Source organism: Mobula birostris, chromosome 3 (genome assembly GCF_030028105.1).
Source record: "Mobula birostris isolate sMobBir1 chromosome 3, sMobBir1.hap1, whole genome shotgun sequence".
NCBI classification, from domain to species: domain Eukaryota; kingdom Metazoa; phylum Chordata; class Chondrichthyes; order Myliobatiformes; family Myliobatidae; genus Mobula; species Mobula birostris.
Genome location: NC_092372.1, coordinates 174850484 through 174870723, shown reverse-complemented (window position 1 = coordinate 174870723; position 20240 = coordinate 174850484). Strand labels below are relative to the sequence as shown.

Below are 20240 nucleotides of genomic sequence, written 5' to 3'. Positions count from 1 at the left end.
GTGTGTGCAATGTTAAAGTCTAGGCATACGAGCTTATCTTATGGCTGAATGACATGCCACTGACTGTCTGGTGTTAACAAAGAAGAGAGACTTCTCTAGTGTGATACTAGTGTTAGTGCCGATGAAATTTTAGTCATGTATGAATTAGTCCCTCAGGAGAAATTTTTGATGGAAAAAGAATTTGGATTCAGATTAATATTTTAATCATTGTTTTTCAAAGCTTCGTATCCAAGATCCAGCAATTTAAATTGAATGGAATATTATGGGTATAGTAATAAATGTCTGAAATAACTGAAGATAACAATCACCCGTTTTGTTGTTAAAAGCCTTGTAAAATCACAGCTGCCGTGGTGAACCTTTCAGAGCAGTCTGTTTGGAAAGGAGGAAACAAGAGTATAACAGTGACTAGAACTGATGGGGCATGAATGATCAGTGCATTTTAAAGGAAGAAAATCTAAATCAGGAGGAAAAAACTGCAACGTTTTCTGTTCTCATTGAGACTGTTGCTAGCTGGCAGCTCCATGATCTCACTGCCAGGAGCCAAATAGCACAGCTTGGTATTTTTATGGAAATGCATTTCACGTTAAAGGTTTTCAAGATGGAAATGATGTTGGAAGGTTCTGTAGCCCATTGGGAAGCTTCAGGCTGTTCACCCTTTTGAGCCTTATAAATGGTAGTTGAACAAATCTATGGATGACTGGATTCAAAGTACAGCGAATTCCAGTTAATTGGGACATGTCAGGACCAGTACATTTTGGCCGAATTAAGTGGCTGCCCCAATTAGCTGAAGTTTCATGGAAATAGTTTAAAAGGTATATTAAAAAAAAGAGCCAAACTATTGTGTTAACTGAGTAACAACTTGTATATTTAAATAAACTGTTCGGCAAGTCTCCTGCCCCAATTTAGAGACATTGTGTCTTAAAAAAAATGAAAGAAATCCTCAATGGAGAAATTAGTTGGCCAAAATAAGCAGTTGACCTGATTAACTGGAGGCCACTGTATTTTACTGAGCCATAGGTATGGAATTTTGAATGTTTCTGACATGAAAATGGCATTTTTTTTATTAAGTGCAATCGTGAACAATAGCCAGATCAGAAATGCTGATCAAATCAACTAGTTCCCAGAGAGAACTCTGATAGGCCAATCAGATGGTTCACTGCTGCTCAGCGATAGAACACAAAAAAACCATATGTTCAATTAAGAAACATTAAAAAATAGAAATACTGGAGTCATGATGATCATGATGAAGTCTGCTGGAGAGAGACATTTATACACATGCTGTCCTCCATAATTTAAAGAGATTGAAGGATAAGGTTGCAGGGTGACAAGATGTGGCAGGAGCACTGGGAACTAAAAACTAATCCCTGCCGGGAGAAAACAGCACCTGTTCTTTCCGCACTGTTCTCCAGCGGATTTATGGACTAAGTCCAGATGGAACACAACTCACAAGTGCTCTTGAAAGTCAGGTATTAACCCTACCTACCAAAAATCAAGCATTGCCATCCTGGTCCCCTTCATGATAGCTTATGAAGAAGCATGTGACTTCCATCCCAGAGATGATAAGTGTTTGTGCATTTGACTCTTGAAGGCTTGGACCCCATCATCGCAGATGTTTCCAACCACAGCATCTGGAAGGCTGTTCCAAATTCTGATAGCACAGTGAAGGAAGCTTCTATCCAGTGTGTAGGTTCTTGCATCAGGCACAGAAATAGCATGAGCAGGCATAAATAAACTTGATCGTGTGGTGCGCTGTCTCTCATAAGATGAAGGCAGCATGGCGCGAAGGTCTGCAGGGCTGTGGCAGGTGTGCATTTTGTATAGCACAGTAGCTGCAGCAACCTGTTGTCTGTGGTGTAAGCTACTGATGGCTAGTTTCTCACGAGCTGTGGTTTCATCTACACCTATAATCCTGAGAGCCTTTGTTTGAATGGAACCAAGCTGGCTGAGGACACTCTGTGAGGCATTCGTCCATGATAAGCAGGCATACTCCTTGATACTTTGTACCTGGGCTTTGTAAAGCGTGGCTCTGCCCTCTTTGTCTAGTTTGGATGATACTTTCTGCAGAGCTCCAAGCCTTTGTCCAGCCTTGTTTGAAATAGTGGAAAGGTGTTTATCCCACACCAACTTGCTGTCAATATTAACACCAAGGATTACTAGCTCCTTTTTTAAATCCAGCTTGCAGTTCCCAAAATGCAGGTCAACGTTAGATGGATTCCTCTTCCTAGACATCACCATCGCCTTGCACTTAGTAGGCTCAAAGGTGACATTCCAGTTGTCTGCCCAGGCTTTCATCCTGTCAAGATCCCTATTCAGGCTTGCTACCACTGTATTACTCTCTCCTGCTCTAATTGGTGCAAATAGTGTGGAGTTGTCAGCATACAGGTATAGCTCGTTACTGCATGCATCAACCAAGTCATCATAAAGATGGAAAACAGAAGTGGCCCAGGTATTGAACCCTGTGGTACAGATACATTGATGGTTGAAGGATCAGAAGCCTGACCAGAGATAACAACTTCGATGGTCTGTCCATGAAGGTAGCTCTGCAGGTATCTAAGCAGCTTTGCAGATATGCCTTTGGATCTCAGCTTAACACAGAGTCCATTATGCCAGACCTTGTCAAATGCTCCTTTGATATCCAGGGCTATGACACACACTTCTCCACCTTTGTCTAAGAAGGTGTTCCACATTTGAGATAAGGTGGTGAGGAGATCGGCTGTTATGTGATCAGGTTTAAATCCATACTGCCTACTTGAAATTAAGTTGTTACGGAGTAGGTAGATCTGAGCTTGTTTGTGGACTGCTGCTTTGACTACCTTGCTGATGACGCTGAGTAAGGATATGGGGCGGTAATTTGTAGGATCAGCTCTGGAATCCCGCTTGTGTCCTGGTGTTACTGATGCTATTTTCCATTGTTCTGGGAATACTCCACTTGAGAAGCATAGCTGTAAGAGGCGGCAGAGAGGACTTGCAAGTTGGTCATTAGCATTTATGAGCCGACATTTATCTGCAAAAGCCTGACAGAAAACATTATCCTTATCCTTTGCTGTTGTATGTACAGACCCATTGTGCTCAATGATAGGGATGTCAGAGTGGCCTGTTCTTCCAGAGAGGGAGTTCACAACATTCCACCGCTTCTTGCTGCTAAAGTTACCACTGGTTGTCATTTTTAGTTTGATGTTATGGTTTCTTCTGGCCTGTCTCTCTGCTCGATTGTATGACTGCCTAGCCTGTGCAAACTTCTCCTTATTAGCAGGGGCGTTGCACTTCTTTAGATGGCGGTAGAGACGACCTTTCTTCCTTGCTGCTCGTCTGCACTTGTCATCAAACCATATTTTATCGCCAGTCTTCTTAGTAACAATTTTGCAGGGAATGTGAATGTCCATGGCCTCACATATAACTTCTGTAAGCTTGGTGCAAGCCTTCTCAGGGTCCTTGTCTTTGACAATACTAGACCAGTCAATTGGTGAAAGATGACCACGCATATCCCAAAAGTTGGCTTTGTCGTAACACCGAACTTTCCTGTTGTATGGCTGGTCACGGTAAACTGGAACATCCAACTTCACTAGCACGGGGTTATGGTCTGAAGAGCCCACTGGAGCCATAGTTGTTGCCTTAGCGGGTAGGTCCGTCATAACAAGATCAAGGATATACTCCCCCCTTGTTGGGTCTGACACAATCTGCTGCAGACCAAGACTATCAGCTGGTTGTAGTGTGCGCCGGCCAGCATTGTCAGTTGTTCGGCTGCCCAGCCAGTCTTGGTGATGGACATTGAAGTCCCCTATAAGCATCACAGTCTGTGCACTGAACTCTGTCAGCTTGGAGAAGGTGTTACTGTCCAGGTATTCAAGAACGTCATTGTTGGGACTAGGAGGTCAGTAGACGGCACCAATTAGCAGTTTCTGTGATTGAAGAGCCACAGTGAACAATATGAGTTCAAGGTCTTTCGGATCTCTCCTAGGGTTATGGTGTATTGCAATACTCTCCAAACAGTAAACAGCAATGCCACCTCCTGATGTTCCCTCCCAATCTCTGGGGCAACACATTGAGTAGCCCGGGATGGTTATGCTGTCTGCTGCACCTGGGACTGATGAGTCAAGGAATGTTTCAACAAAGATAATGATGCAAGGTTTCTCTTCAGTGCATAGGTTGGCAAGCTCACCTATATTTGATTGGAATCCACGTATGTTTACCTCCATGATTCACAGTTTTCTGTCACCTAGTCAATGGGTAGGCGTGGGTCGTTTCTGTTTAGATCCGTCTGTTCGAGGCTTAGATTTATAACTCGTAGCAAGTACATAGAACAGGCACAAGGGTTGCTAGCTCCCGTACCCCAGAAACACACCTGAGCAGTGCAGCAGAGGTATACATTTAATGTATACATTCCTTGATCTTGTGATTGTAGAACAACTTATTTTTAGAGACAAAGTATAAATTAAAGCAGGACAGTAAAGTAACCCAGAGGATATCTCCCTGAGTGAGGGTCAAGCTGGAGCACATTGGTTAGCCGAATTCTAAAGTGATTCCTAAGGTCATGTATGTCCTTCTCTGAAGTAATTAATTGTTCTAAGATTCCATAGCCTCATTGATTTGCCACTGCAAAACACTTTATATGTGTGGTGGAAAGTGTGCTGACTGGCTGCGTTATGGCCTGGTATGGGAACACTAATGCCTTTGAGTAGAAAATCCTACATAAGGTAGTGGATTCAGCCCAATACGTCACAGGTAAAACCTTCCCAACCATTGAGCACAACGATAGGCAAAGTTGCTGTAGAAAAGCATCATCATCACCATCAAAGTTCCTCACCACTCAGGCCATGCTCCTTTCTCACTGTTGCCATTTGGTAGAGGGCACAAGTACCTTGGGACTTGCACCACCGGGTTCAAGAACAGTTACTACCCCTCAACCATCATGCTCTTGAACAAAAGGGGATAACTACACTCATTTAAGGACCCTTTTATCTTGTTATTTCATAATTGTTATTTATTGCTGTTTATTATCTGCATTTGCACAGTTTGTTTACAGTTTACAGATCCTGTTCACAGTTACTGTTCTATAAATCTGCTAAGTATGCCCGCAGAAAAGGACTCTCATGGGTGTATGCAGTGCCATGTATGTACTCTGATAATAAATTTTACTTTGAACTTTGAATTTGCCTGTGTAGTTAGTATCCCAGTGCTTTCACACTCTTTATTTGAATACTGTTCAATTACACCAGCATATTTTTGTGACATTTCTTGTCACCTCAGATTTAAATGGCCAGCACGTTGTTTTCAGACTGGAGTTTGTACTTTCTCCCTGTGACCATGTGTTTCCTCCCACATCCTAGCAATATGCAGGTTGATAGGTTAATTGGCCACTATAAGATTGCCCTAGTGTGTAGGTGAGGGGTGGAATCTAATGGGTAAGGTGTGGAAAATAAACAGTGGGATTAGTATAAAATTGGTGGCTGATGATCAGTATGGACTCAGGCTTGAAGGGATGTTTCTATTTTATATTTATGACTCAAGAACATAATCTTAGGGATTTATTAGCTTTCAATCCCATTCATTTTCCAAAAATATTCTTACTAATACTATTTTCTTTCAGCTGCTCATTCTTTGTGGACTGTGACTAGGCAAAAATAACAAACTTTCCTTGTTTGACAATGAAATGATTTCTCTAAGTTTATTTCAATATTAAAGAACGCGAGGGATACCTCTCTAGAGGTGCGAGAATGCTGTAGTCACTGAAATATGAGTAAAGAAAATTAAATTGAGTGAACAAAATGCAAAAATGTCTCACTACTTCAAAAATGAATATTTGTTAGCCTGCTAGATCTCGATCTTTTTATTATAATACCGTAATGATTAAAATTATGATCAATTTAATTGGAGAGTAGCCATCATGACATGTGAAAGAACATCTGTAAAGATATTATTAAGTTCAAAAGGCTGAAGAGCTGTAAAGTTAATTGGGACAAGAGGGAGAAAGGTCTAATGGGGCTGAACATCTGTTACACCCTTTATTAATTATACATTGATAATATTAAGTCACCATGGCCTTGCACAGTAAACACAGGTGCTTAATAGTTCATGTAATAACAATATAATAACGGTGTACAGTGTATTCATAATGTCATCTGCTCTGTTCACAGAGCAAAGCAAGCTAAAATGTACTGCAGCACACTTGGGCGAAATGGTCAATTGGTCAGTAGCCATAATTATTCATACTTGAATCAAGTACCATCTCTGATAAGGAAGCACATGGTACACAGATCTAGGGAATTACAGGAATAAAAAAATAGCTACAGTTAAGAAATATGACATTCTGCTTTCCATTAACGACCTATGTAGAAGACCTACTTTTCATTGAAGGTTTTAGGAACATAGGAAATGTACTGGACAGATTCTGGTCGTCTTATGTGCTGCAGAAGAATCCATTGTTGATAATGTTAGAGCTAGCTTTACCCTCACTGGCAGGAAGCAGGGAAGTATTAATTCGGAAAAATCAGTGCTCGCTTATTCAGAATTAATCTAGAAATCAATCTACATGACTGTGGGAGTCAATTCCTTACTCACCCATGGAAAAGCCATTAAATAAATGCCACCATAAGTCAGGCAGAGCCCTCTTGTGATGTGAGCGTATCAGGCTACTAGAAGGTTTGTACTTATAAAAGTAGGAAATGGACAAGCCCACCAATGTATAAATGCTTCTTTCAGGGAGTTACTTGTGAGTAAAATGCTGATTTATATCAAAGAAGGCATTAGTGGACTGTTGTGCACTAAATTTTGCTACCTTTGCTATTTTGCATGAATTCAGCAGATTACCTGAGTGGAAGGACATTCATTATCATTGCATTTTGCCTACATAGAAAGTTCAAAGTAAATTCATTATCAATGCACTTATATGTCACCACATACTACCCTGAGATTCATTTTCTGGCTGGCATTCACAGGTGAACAAAGTAATATAAGGCAATCAATGAAAAACTACACACAAACAAACACTAACAAGCAACCAATGTGCAAAAGACAAAAGTGTGCAAATAGAAGAAAAATGTAATAATAAATAAACAAATATGTAAATAAATAATATTGAGAACATGTGTAGAGTCCTTCAAAGTGAGTCCAATAGCGCTCAATGCTGAGGGGAGTTATGTGATCCATACTGGTTCAGGAACCTGCTGGTTGAAGGGTAATAACCGTCCTTGAATCTGGTGTCGTGGGACCTAAGGCTCATGTACTTCCTTCTCAGTGCACCAGTGACAAGAGAGCATGGCCTGGATGGTGGGGGTCCTTGATGGTGGATGCTGCTTTTTTGTGGCAGTGCTCTTTGTGGATGTGCTCAGTGGTGGGGAGGATTTTCCTGTGACAGACTGGGCTGTATCAATCACTTTGTATAAGATATTCTGTTCTTGGGCATTGGTGTTTCCATAGCAGCGCATGATGCAACCAGTGAGGATGCTCTCTATTGTGCATGTATAAAAGTTCATCAAAATTTTAGATGAAATGCCAAATATGCGCTAACTTCTAAGAAAGTAGAGGTGCTACTGTGCCTCCTTTGAAATTGCATTTGTATGATGGTTCCAGAACAGATTTTCTGATATGATAACACCAAGGATTTAAAAATTACTGACCTTCCCTGCCTCCGATTCACTAATGAGTACTGACTCATGGAGCCCCGGTTTCTTCCTCCTGTAGTCAGTAGTCAGCTCTTTGGTTTTGCTGACATTAGATGAGAGGTTGTTGTAGCACCATTCAACCAGATTTTCAATCTCCCTCTTACATGCTGAATTGTCACCACTTTGATGCAGCCAACAACAGAAATACCTGTCTTCCCATTGCAACACCTTGCTGGTTTGTAAAATAATTTTGTGATTTCTTCCACTATCGAAGTCCAAATCATTTTAACATTCTCATGGGCAAACCTTCCATAAATCAGAAATTTACCTACTGCTGATTTGAGGCATTTTTTGTTCTGTCCCTGTTTTATGTTCTGTTCAATTTAAAATAATTTTCCAGATTTTCATCTCCCTTTAATATACATGAGAAAGCTTCAGATATCTATTTTAACAGCTTAAAATCACAGCATTTTATCCTTTACATCAGCTGAAATGGGATCTTACCACTAGCACCATTTTCTCCTCATCCTTTTCAGCCTTATATCTCCCTCATTCCACCCGCCTCTCCCAGGCACTTTTGTCTGCAGATGAAGGAGGTCCAACATTTGCCCCTATACCTCCCCTGTTACCACCATCCAGTGACCTAAAGCAGCCTTTCCAGCATGGCAAAGATTCGACTGCGCCTCCTGAACCTCTTCTACCACACTTGGTGCTTCCAATGTGGCCTCTTCGACATCATTGAGACCAGACGTAGACTAAGTGACTGATCTACAGAGCATCTACAGTCTGTACACAGTGGTTAACCTGAGCTCTGAGTTGTATGTCCTTTCAACTCTCCTTCCTGTTCTCATTGTGACCTCTCTATCCTCAGCATTCTCTATCACGAAGCTGAAGCCCAACTTAAAATAAGGAATGGACGATTTATGATTCACCAAACTAATGGTATAAAGATTGACTTTTCCAATTTCAGGTAGCCTTTAGCTCCTGTGTTGTCTTCCCTCCCAAACCCCCTATCCCCACTGCCTGTCTGTCTGTTCCCCCGATCCATCTCTGATCTTTCCATTTTTGTCCCCTTTCTAATACTGCCGTTCCCTCCTGACCCCAATACCCACTTGCATCCCCTCCCCATCCTGTTTCTATTCACCTCTTACCATGCATTTTGCCCACTGAATTCCTTCTGCCTTTTCATCTCTCCCTTAATGGATTCCTATTTTCACCTTCCTTACTTATCAGATTCTAGTACTACTAACCTTTATGTTCTTGCTTATCAGCCTCCTAGATGTCTCCACCTTCACCCTCGTCTTCTCCCATCTATCTTGATCTGCCCTTTGTTTTTTTATCTGTCTTCACTTATCATCCACCCGTCTCTGTCCCTCAGTGTTACCCCACACCCTCCACTATCTGGCTCAATCTGGCCATCATCCTTCAGCTATCCCCAGTTCACCAATCACCCCACCAGCCCCTGTCTCAGCAGTGCCCTCTCCTCTTTATGCTGGCTATCTTCCCTCCCTACTCTCGGCCCCGATGCAGAATTTCGATCTGAAGTGTCAGCAGTACCTTTCTCCAACACAGATGCTGCTCAACCTGTGCAGGGTTCCTAAACCAGATTAAAACCATTTTCTGTGCTTTCCCCAGGCCCTGATCTCTAGTACTGGGGATCTCTATATTCCCAATGAGTGAATGTTGCTTTTTTTGTTCTAGGTGAAAAATTCCAAATGTCCTTGGAATATTTCCTGTAAAGTACTAGTCAGGATAATTTAGGATGGATTATCAATATTGTATGGCACAGTAGTGTGATTAATTGATTGCATTCATAACCTTTAAAAGGCACATACACACTAAAAAAATGAGACGATTAAGATTATGAATGAAATGTACCTTTTCCATTTATCAAAATCTTGATATATTTCTGTGTTTTTTTAAGAGTAATAGACTATCTTTTGCTTTTCATTAATATAGCAGTTAGCAATTTAGCAAACAAATTACATATAATAAGCTCTTTTATATTAACTTCTGACATGTAATTATGGAAGTAATAGACTTCACTAATTGGAGTATTAGGACCTTTTAATAAGTTTGTTGTGCTTCACAATGTCATGCATGTGAATTTGTTAGGTTTAAATGCATTTGCTCTATGATGGTAGACTTGCATTGTTCATGTTGCAGGATGAATTGTAACAATTGTGTGTGTATGTGGGGGGGGGAAGATGGTGTGGGAGCATGGGGTTAAATTTATTTTTGTTTGGATTCAGATCTTATTTTAACCGTGAAACCGTTAAGTCTGAAATCTGAATTACCTTATTTGTGAAAAGTTTGCTGTCTGTATTTAATCTGAAAATACATAAATTACAAACAAAATTTAACAAAAACAGCAGTTAGTTGACACCCACAATGAAAGCTGAAAATGTTGTAAACATTCAGTAGGGCATTCAACACTTATGAAAACAAAGATGATTCAGGTCAAAGACTCTTTGTTGGAACTAGAAAGTTGACAAAAGGAGCTTGTTTTAAGTTCAGAGAAGTTGGAGAGAGATGGGTAGGACAAAGGGAATATCCTCGGTCATACAAGGATGGGGTTGCTGTATTAACTGTAGTTTCAGTAGCTGTCTGGTTGGTAGATTAAAAAGGGCACGATGAGAAAGAGCAAACTCACAAATTGTTAAAGGTGTGAAGTAGACATCAGGGTGGTTACTAAATCCTAAAACCAAAAGGATGCTGGAAATACCTAGCAGATTGAGCAGTGTCCATTGAGTTAATATTGTTGAATAACCGTAGAGCAGAGCTTACCAGGTCTGATAAAAAAAAAACAACAAAAAAATGTCTGGAATTGCTGAATTTGACTTTGAGTTTCAAATGAATACATAAACCCATTTCCCCAGAGGAAACTTGTGTCTGTTAATGAGAATTAAATTGTATATACAGTCGTTCTATAATTTTCCAAATGCAGACAAAAATTAGTGTTGCATTAGAGTACTCACGAGCAGAAAAAAAAGAGACATTATATTTTATAAGTATGTAAAATGGTCACCATGAATAGTATTGGTAGAATCTGGTGTAAGGGGAAAGGGAAATGGGGAAGATAGTTTACAGAGAAAATTAGTAGGGAAAGGAATTATTTTCCTTTAGAAAGGGAATTCTGCAGCCACTTCTGATGCATACATGTACAAACACAGTTGGTGATGCCTTGCTCCCCACAGCATGTGCTGTTCCAGTGCTGTTTCAGTGTCAGTGAATGAACAAAAAGTAGCAAGAATTCTTATCTTTGCAATCTAATCTGACAGACATAACTATGGATATGTTGTACCTTACAGAATGAGCCGTGACTGTGCGTTTTAAGTAACCATACTCCATAACGTCATTTTTAAAGTTAAAAAGAATTGCCAGTAGTTCAGCTTTTGACAGTAGATCAGTTTCGACGTAAATGTTGGAGTCAAACACCAGTTATTTTTTAGGTATATATAAGATGACTAAATCATTTATACAAGGCTTTTTAACTTGTTGGTTTGCTGCACACAAAAAATCTTCAATGTGGCCAGATCCTGGAATCGCTTCTGACTTAAGTATGAAAGGATTTGGCATTGAGAAGGGTGAATGTCAAATGATGCAGATCAGTTATTTTTAAGATGAGACTGGACTGCAAAATCCAGGTCCAAGGTCATTGTATTGATGAGAGATTTTTCCCAATGATAAAAATGTGTGCAAATATTGCAGGTTGTTAGATGTAGTATATCTCTTACCACTCTTTACATTTCTGGATATTTCTAGCATAACTAGAATGGTAGAGCCAGGTGCTGTGTATCTCATTGTTGCATTGAGGCATTCCATGTCTGGTTTCTATGATCAGAACATATTTTTAAAAATACCTGATATTCAGTGATCTTATTCTCTCACAAGATTTTGGGAACTTTTTTTTACTGCTTTTCAATTCCCATTTTCTTTAAATAGTAGTCTGACTTTCAACTAATAGTCCTAATGAGGAAAATAAGCTTGGCATTTAAAGCAGTACACCTCCAAATACAGTATTTCTACAAGCAAAAGCTTGCTATTGAAACTTTTGCATGAATTAATTCTGCACAAAGATCCCTTCATGATCATTGGAAAACACAAGATAAAAGTTTGTAACTGCAGATTAATGAATATGTTCAACTTAGTCAGAAAGATTCAAAGCTAGTTAAATAATTAAGCCAGACTGCTTGTAATATAAGTTGAAGCTGTTAAATTATTGAATGACTGATACATGTTGAATAATTCTCCTTTCCTCTCTCCATTGATCTAGCATACAGATTTATGTCAGTACATGGATAAACATCCAGGAGGACTACACCCCGAAAATGTGAAGGTAAGAAATGTACTTACCGCACTGATATGGGGACTTGTCCAGAAGCCATGAGTCATCTGCACAATTTGGCTGTGAGTGTTGGTGAACTACATATCGTGGGGTATACCAAAACCAAGCTCAAATAGTACACAGTCAAGACTAACATGCAGGTAAATATTGATCAGAACAGAAGAGTTTTTTTTCCTCTTACCACTCTGGGTCTAGAGATAGATTTGTCAAAACTTCAGTTGGATCAGTTAACGTGGTACGTACTACAGTTTTAACCGAAACGTTAGTCATTTGGTCAACACACTTTTCTTGATTTAACGGACAATTGGTTTCATCTCATCTGAGAGATCCCTTTACTTTGTTCATGTTTGGGCAAAGGTGTGGAACAGATTTAGTCTAGGCAGAATTAAAACTGAGTATAATTGAGCAGGTGATACTGTGCAATTCATTATAGTCAACTATTCCTTTCATCAGTGTGATGATTGAAAGTCAGTGGTAATTGGCTGGATTATGTTTGTCTTTGTTTCAGTGAACAAAGTGTGCATTGGATTATTTTACACTTCATAATATAAGTACCTGTGCTGTGTCTGTGTTTGCATTAGGTGCGGGTTTTTCTGGAGTGCTGCAGTTGAAATATTGGGCCAAGTACATTTTGTTTTCGGTTGTAAATTTGTGTACACTGAATTGAATTATCCGTGATGTCACGGGGAAGATGAGATAAATCATCCTCTCAGAAATTCTGACTGAGGCATTTTTGAAAAACTGCCTTGCATCTTATATTTGGGCTTTGAAATCCATTATTGTTGAGATGGGAATATTCATCTAAACTCTATCCCAATGAAAAAACTCTGATAGTCCAGTACCCTTTGCAATTTTAGTCGTGCTAGTCCAGCACCGTGTTTTATTGGTTGTTGGTCCTATTAATACCTAAAACGCATGTTTTTTAGTTTTGTTTTTACATGCTATACAGTACTGTAATACATTTTCAAGTGGAACATGTGAGTTCAAAGGGAGTGGTAAAATACACAGGCCCTCTGGCTCTGCTTGTAACCCACCCATCCATGTTCTAGCTCCCTAGTGTGTTGGAACCTCACCCTGGCTCCATCTACACACATGGCTCATGGTCTGGATCTCAGCTCTGGCCACACACCTCACTTACATTTGAGAATATTCCAGGTTAATGAATGAGTTGGATGACAAATCATGGGGATTTCCAGCGATCATTTGCTAGTTATCATCAACTTAGCTGTTGAGTTGCACACAAACACTTACATCTGGTGTTATCACAAACAAGCAAAAGTGTTAGCAGGCCTGTAGAAGTTCAATCAGGTTGTTCTTTTCATTGCATGGCGTTTCTTTGGTTCAATTTACATGTCCAGGCCTGTATAGGAGATGTACCGTGTTGGCCTGTCACACCTATTATAGATGGTCGTAGTTTGGAAGGTTGGACAGATGTAACAGTTAAAAAAGTAGGAAGGAAGAAATCATTGGAATATAAGATAAAGCTGGTAAAGAATATAGAGACAGTAAGAGTGTCCAAGGATAAGGAGAAGATTATTGGTCCTGTAGAAAATGAGTGTGGGGAGTTAATAATTGAAAAGCAGATGGTAGAGGAATTAAATGGCTATTTTCTTTTGTGTTCTCTTCAGAGGACACAAGTAACATTTCTGAAATAAAGGAATTAGGAATCTGAAGGGATGGAAAAACTTAGGGAAATTGCAGTCAACAAAAGAGAGGGCATACAAGGAAGCCAGAGCTAGTGGGAAGGTAGAAGATTGGGGAGTTTTTAAAAATTTGCGGAAGGAAACTAAGAAGGTCATTCAGAAGGAAAAGATGAATTGTGAAAGGAAGCTGGTGACTAAAATCAAGAAGCTTTTTTAAAAAGTATATAACGGGTAAAAGAGAGTCGGGGGTAGATATAGGACCAATACAAAATTACGCTGGAGAAATTGTAATGAGAGATGCAGAGCTGGCAGAGGAACTGAATATGTGTTTTGCATTAGTCTTCACAGTGGAAGACATCTGCAGTACAGGTGTCCCCCCGCTTTTCAAACGTTTGCTTTATAAACCTCGCTGTTACAAAAGACCTATATTAGTTACCTGTTTTTACTAACAGAAGGTGTTTTCACTGTTACGAAAAAAGGCAGCGTGTGATAAAAGGCAGTGTGCGCCCCGAGCAGCCAAGCTCCTCCCCCGGATTCAGAACGGCATTCCAGCCGGCATTGCTTAAACACGTGCCTGTGAGCAGCCGTTTGCAGGATGAGTCCTAAGGTATTGGAAAAGCCTAAAAGAGCTCATAAAGGTGTTACACTTAGCGTAAAACTAGACATAATTAAGCGTTTTGATTGTGGTGAACGAAGTAAGGACAAAGTGAGTTTCGCTTGTGGAAGTTGACGAAGATAATGTTGAAGAGGTTTTGGCATCTCATGACCAAGAACTGATAGATGAAGAGCTGATGCAATTGGAAGAGGAAAGGATAACAATCGAAACTGAATGCAGTAGCGCAGCGGTCCCCAACCACCGGGCTGCAAAGCATGCGCTACCGGGCCGCAAGGAAACGATATGAGTCAGCTGCACCTTTCCTCGTTCTCTGTCACGCCCACTGCTGAGCTTGAACGCAAACGAGGTCATTAACCGCGTGTCATCCATGTCAGTGCGGGAGGGAGATCAACTCCTCGAGCTTGCAAATGACGGCAGGCTCAAAAGTATGTTTGACATAACATCTCTGCCGGCATTCTGGATCAAAGTCAAGGCTAAATATCCTGAGATAGACACGAAAGCACTGAAAATGTTGCTTTCATTTCCAACATTTTTCTGCGAAGTGGAGTTTTCTGCAATGAATGCAATGAAAACTAAACTGCGGAACAGACTGGACATAAGGAACCCCCTTCGAGTATCGCTGTCTCCCATCACCCCTCGATGGCACCGTCTTGTTGCAGGGAAACAAGCCCAGGGCTCCCACTGATTCAGCGATATTGGTGTGTTGCAATGATTTTATATGTTCATACGGGGAAAATATATGCTGTGTTTTTAATATCCAAATGTTACTTAAAATGTTATGATGCTATTGACTTACTTGTATAACCATATAACAATTACAGCATGGAAACAGGCCATCTCGGCCCTTCTAGTCTGTGCCGAACACTACTCTCACCTAGTCCCACCGACCTGCACTCAGCCCATAACCCTCCATTCCTTTCCTGTTAATATACCTATCTAACATTTCTTTAAATAATAATATCGAACCTGCCTCTACCACTTCTACTGGAAGTTCGTTCAACACTTACTTCAAGCTCCCCTGTCCTGTCCTCCCCTGATAATTGACTTATTGCTATATTCATGCGAGGAAAATATGCGCTGTATGTTTAATATTAAATTCGTTAGATAAATTATTTTAGAAACGAAATTGAGTGTATTAACCACTTATCAACTACATTCCGGTCGTGATTAACACCCCCCCCCCCCCCGAACAGAATCGCCAAAAACGATTTGCAGGAAAAAAAATCGGCTGGTACATGCATGCGCAGGTCACGCATACAGCATACAGACTGGTGCCCATGCAAGGCTTCATGGTCATTGTAGTCTTTCTCTGGGTAAACACAATGTATTTGACTGCTACACATGTCCGTTGGCAACCCTGCCCCCTCCCCCCCCCCCCCCCGGGTCGGCCGGTCCGCAAGAATATTGTCAATATCAAACCGGTCCGCAGTGCAAAAAAGGTTGGGGACCCCTGCAGTAGCGAACAGACTGAAAGTAAAGTCGTCCTGGAACTGAACGCGAAGCAACTGTGTGAGATTTTCACTGCAATTGACAACAATGATTGCAGAAAAATACGACTTTTAATTTTGAAAGGGTATGTCGGTTTAGGGTATTTTTGCAGGATAATTTGAATGCTTACAAGGAACTGTATGAAAGAAAACTGCGCGAGGCTAAGCAGTCAAGCATACTGTCGTTTTTCAAGTCTACCACATCAGCCACAGCAGACGACAAACCTCAACCTTCGACATCAAGGCAGGCACAGATAGAAGAAGATGACCTGCCTGCCCTGATGGAAACAGACGACGATGAGATGACACCCCAGTATCCCACCACCCCAACCCCCGGGCCGCGGATCGATACATTGCTGCGGAGAATGCAGCAGCCGGGACGCACCCAGCACATCTTTAAGAAAAGAGTCGAAATAAACTAATTAATTAGGTGCTGCCCGGCACGTAAATGTCAGCGCAGATCAGAGGCAACGCAATCGGCAATCGCCTCTGACCTGGGCCGACATTTATGTGCCGGCGGCACCTAATTAATTACCATGTAATTTCGGCTTTTTTCTTAAAGATGTGTTGGGTGCGTCCCAGCTACCGCTGTACCGCTGCATGCTTCGCCGATCGGTGTTGGTCGGCGGCCCGGAGGTTGGGACCACTGCACCACCCCAACCTCCGACGATTCAGTCTAACACACTATCATCAGTGTGCTCGGCACTGTCTTCCCAATTCCGGTAAGTGATACTACACTGTACATACATTATTTCTACTTTATATAGGCTGTGTATTTTTACGTGTTATTTGGTATGATTTGGCAGCTTCATAGCTTAAAGGTTACTGGGGAGAGTGTTTCTGCCGAGAGCGCTTGCGTGAGATTTTCACTACGGAGAACAGTGCGGCAATGATTGTAGAGAAGTATTTCTACTTTATATAGGCTGTGTATTTATCATTATCATTCCTGCTTTTACTATATGTTACTGTTATTTTAGATTTTTTGCATTATTTGGCATGATTTGGTGGTTTTTTTTGGGTCTGCGATCGCTCACAAATTTTTCCCATATAAAGAAATGGTAATTGCTTCTTCGCTTTACGTCATTCTGGCTTACGGACTGTTTCATAGGAACACTCTACCTTCGGATGGCGGGGGATACCTGTATACTGGACACTCAAGAGTGTCAGGGAAGTGAAGTTTGTGCAGTGAAAACTACAACTGAGAAGGTGCTCAGAAAACTTAATGGTCTGAGGGTGGATAAATCTCCTGGACCTGATGGAATGTACCCTCGGGTTCTAAAGGAAGTAGTTGGAGAGATTGCAGAGGCATTAACAATGATCTTTCAAGAATCTATAGATTCTGGCATTGTACTGGATTACTGGAAAATTGCAAATGTTACTCTGCTATTTAAGAAGGGTGGGAGGCAGCAGAAAGGAAACTATAGGGATGTTAGTCTGACATCAGTGGTTGGGAGGTTGTTTGAATTGATTGTTAGGGATGAGATTACGGAGTATCTGGAGGCACATGACAAGACAGGCCAAAGCCAGCATGGTTTCCTGAAAGGAAAATCCTGCCTGATGAACCAACTGCAATTCTTTGAGGAAATTACGAACGGGGTAGACAAAGGAGATGCAGTAGACGTAGTGTACTTGGATTTTCAGGAGACCTTTGACAAGGTGCCGCACATGAGGCTGCTTAGCAAGATAAGAGCCCGTGGAATTACAAGGAAGTTACTAGTGTGGGTGGAGCATTGGCTGATTGGCAGAAAACAGAGAGTGGGAATAAAGGGATCCTATTCTGGCTGGCTGCCGGTTACCAGTGGAGTTCCACAGGGGTTGTTGTTGGGACCGCTGCTTTTTACGATGTATGTCAATGATCTGGACTATGGTATTAATGGATTTGTGGCTAAATTTGCCGATGATACAAAGATAGGTGGAGGAGCGGGTAGTGTTGAGGAAACCGAGAGCCTGCAGAGAGACTTAGATAGTTTAGGGAAATGGGCAAAGAAATGGCAAATGAAATACAATGTTGGGAAGTGTATGGTCATGCACTTTGGTGGAAGAAATAAACGGCTGACTATTATTTAGATGGGGGAGAAATCAAAATGCAGAGATGCAAAGAGACTTGGGAGTCCTTGTGCAGGACTTTGTCATAATATTTCTGGAAAATAAAAGTTCATGGTCTACAAAATAAAGTAGAAGATTGGCTGGTGAATAGGAAACAGAGTAAGAAGAAAAGTGATTTTTTTTCCCTCGTTGGCAGGAAGCAGAGAAGGAAGAAAATTGACTTTATCATTGGCAATACAGAACGAATCGTGTCCCAGGAGCCTCAAATTTTTACAATTTATATAAATAATTTGTGTTCTGTATTTACTATTTCAATAATATTTGAGTAATCTTGTGTGTGTGTATGTATATATATATATAGTTTGATTAAGCATTCTTCATTTAAATAATTCATTAAGGGTTATATGTATAAATATGTTAATTGCATACGCCACATTCACGCCTTGCTTAAAGTAAACTGAAAGGTAGACCTGTCTTCTTTTGAACTATTTTTAAAGTTACAAAAAGATAACGATTTGGATGAAGGTATACTTGCTAACTGTGTTGATAAAGCAAAGGTAGATTCAAAAGTAAAAACAAATATGCTGACGATATAAGGAGGGCACAAAAAGATGCGAATGTGTTAAATGTGGACAAAATCTGGCAAGCAGCGTAACGTAATAAACTACGCGGCAGTCCATTTTGATAGGGATATTTAAAAAAACATATTTCTAAATGGCAAGAGGTTGTAGCGCTTTGGGATGCAGAGGAATCAGGGCACCTTTCCATAATTCACTTAACTATGTATTTGTTTATTGAGAGGGAAATGGAATGCAAAAGTATAGCATTTGTGAGAACATATCTGCTCTTTGTATCGCTATTGATCTTACTTTAGAAAGGATGGTAATGCATAAGAGGCAGTTCAGAGAAAGCTTACTAGACTAGTAACTGGAATGAGGACTTACATTGGCTAAGTTGGCTGAGTCCAGTGGCTTGCATTGGACTGCTTGAGCTTATATCTGCTGAACGTGACAACAGACCTGCTTGAACCATTTAAGACTCTGAGAGGTCTTGAGAAGGTGGATGTAACTAGAATCCACTTGGCACAATTTCTGAAGTGCCACAGGAGGGGTGTGGGACAGGTGGCAGAAGAGGAGTACCAGGGGCAGGGGCTGGCACAGGTGCAGACACACCCAGCCTTGAGACACCAGGTATGATCATTTGATTCCAAACAATTGGTTTGTTAATCGTTACAGAATGTCTCCCCCGCTTTTCCCATCCATAATTTCCCTCACCCTGCGCCCATCCCACTCACAGTCCACAACTGGGACCTGTATCAGAATCAGGTTTATCATCACTCACACATGTCATGAAATTTGTTTTTTTTATCTTGTAGCAGTGATACGGTGCAATACATAAAATTACTACAGTACAGTGCAAAAGTCTTAGAAGCCCTATCTATATACATACATATACTGAAGACTTTTGCACAGTACTGAAGAACTTTTGAGCTTTGAGCTTTGAACCTAGAACCTAGAACTTTGAATCTAGAACCTAGAACTTGGGATCAGAGTTTAGAAATAAGGGGGTGCCTTTTTCAGTCAGAGGTGAGGAGCAATTATCTCTCTATGTATCGTTAGTTGTTGGGATATTCTTCACAGGGTGGTGGAAGCGGAGTCTTTGATTATTTTTAAGATGGGGATAAATAAGTAAACAATAAGCAAAGATATACACAAATATTGAGGTGAAGTTGCTATATGATCACTTTGATCGTATTACGCGACCAAGTAGGCATAAGAGTCATGTGGTATACTCCTGTTTGTAACATGTATGTTTACATTTTGTTGTACACTCTTCTTGGTTCCTGGCCTGTGTTTTATAATATTGCCATTAAAACTGCACGATAAGGCAGGAGAGGTACAACTGACCTTGGGTTGTAAGAAGTTTTTACGTAGCGAGTTATCCAGATAGGAAGAGAAGGATAATAGGAAAAACCATGACAGGGTGACTTTTGTTCAATGTTGATTTCATTGTCCTTCTCAAAGAATGAAGTTATAAACTTGTAATCAGTTTTTCTTCAGCAAGGGACAGATGTTCAGATAATCTGGGGAACAATGTGGTTTGCAATTTTTTTGTTTTCCACATGAAATTCCAGGCCAGTTATGCATTGACTTGTATTTTTGTTCTCTAAAGACACTGAACATCTCAAGGGAGGCAGCTTGGCTAATAGAGCTGCCAGCGATTCATCTTCTCGTGTCGAGTGGCTGGCTGCGACTGTCACACATGGACAAATGTAGGACTGGAATGTGACAGCAGGGCATAAGGGAGCCTGTTACTGATGACATTTGCTCAGCTTCATATTCCATTTCATTGAGTGAAGTTGAAGTGTGATTTTAAAATATGTAAACGGCCCTAGTGATGCACTTACGATTCTTCTTATGATTTGGAGAAAATCGTCGGTATTTTTGTTTTTTTTTGCTGCACTAGCCAGAATTGAGATGCAATTTATTTCTTGATACT

General features: G+C 40.7%; 1 protein-coding gene across 6 annotated transcripts in view; it reads left to right on the top strand.

The window, feature by feature from the left end:
• Window positions 1–20240, top strand: part of cdk14 (cyclin dependent kinase 14) — a 633043-nt gene that overhangs the window by 257638 nt on the left and 355165 nt on the right. For all 6 annotated transcript variants that reach the window (XR_011885468.1, XM_072253720.1, XM_072253724.1 and 3 more), the window contains one exon: window positions 11878–11940. Coding sequence is in view for 5 of the 6 variants with exons in the window: in XM_072253720.1 (XP_072109821.1) it covers window positions 11878–11940 (63 nt within the window). In the remaining variant the exon portion in view is untranslated. The remainder of the gene's footprint in view (window positions 1–11877; window positions 11941–20240) is intronic.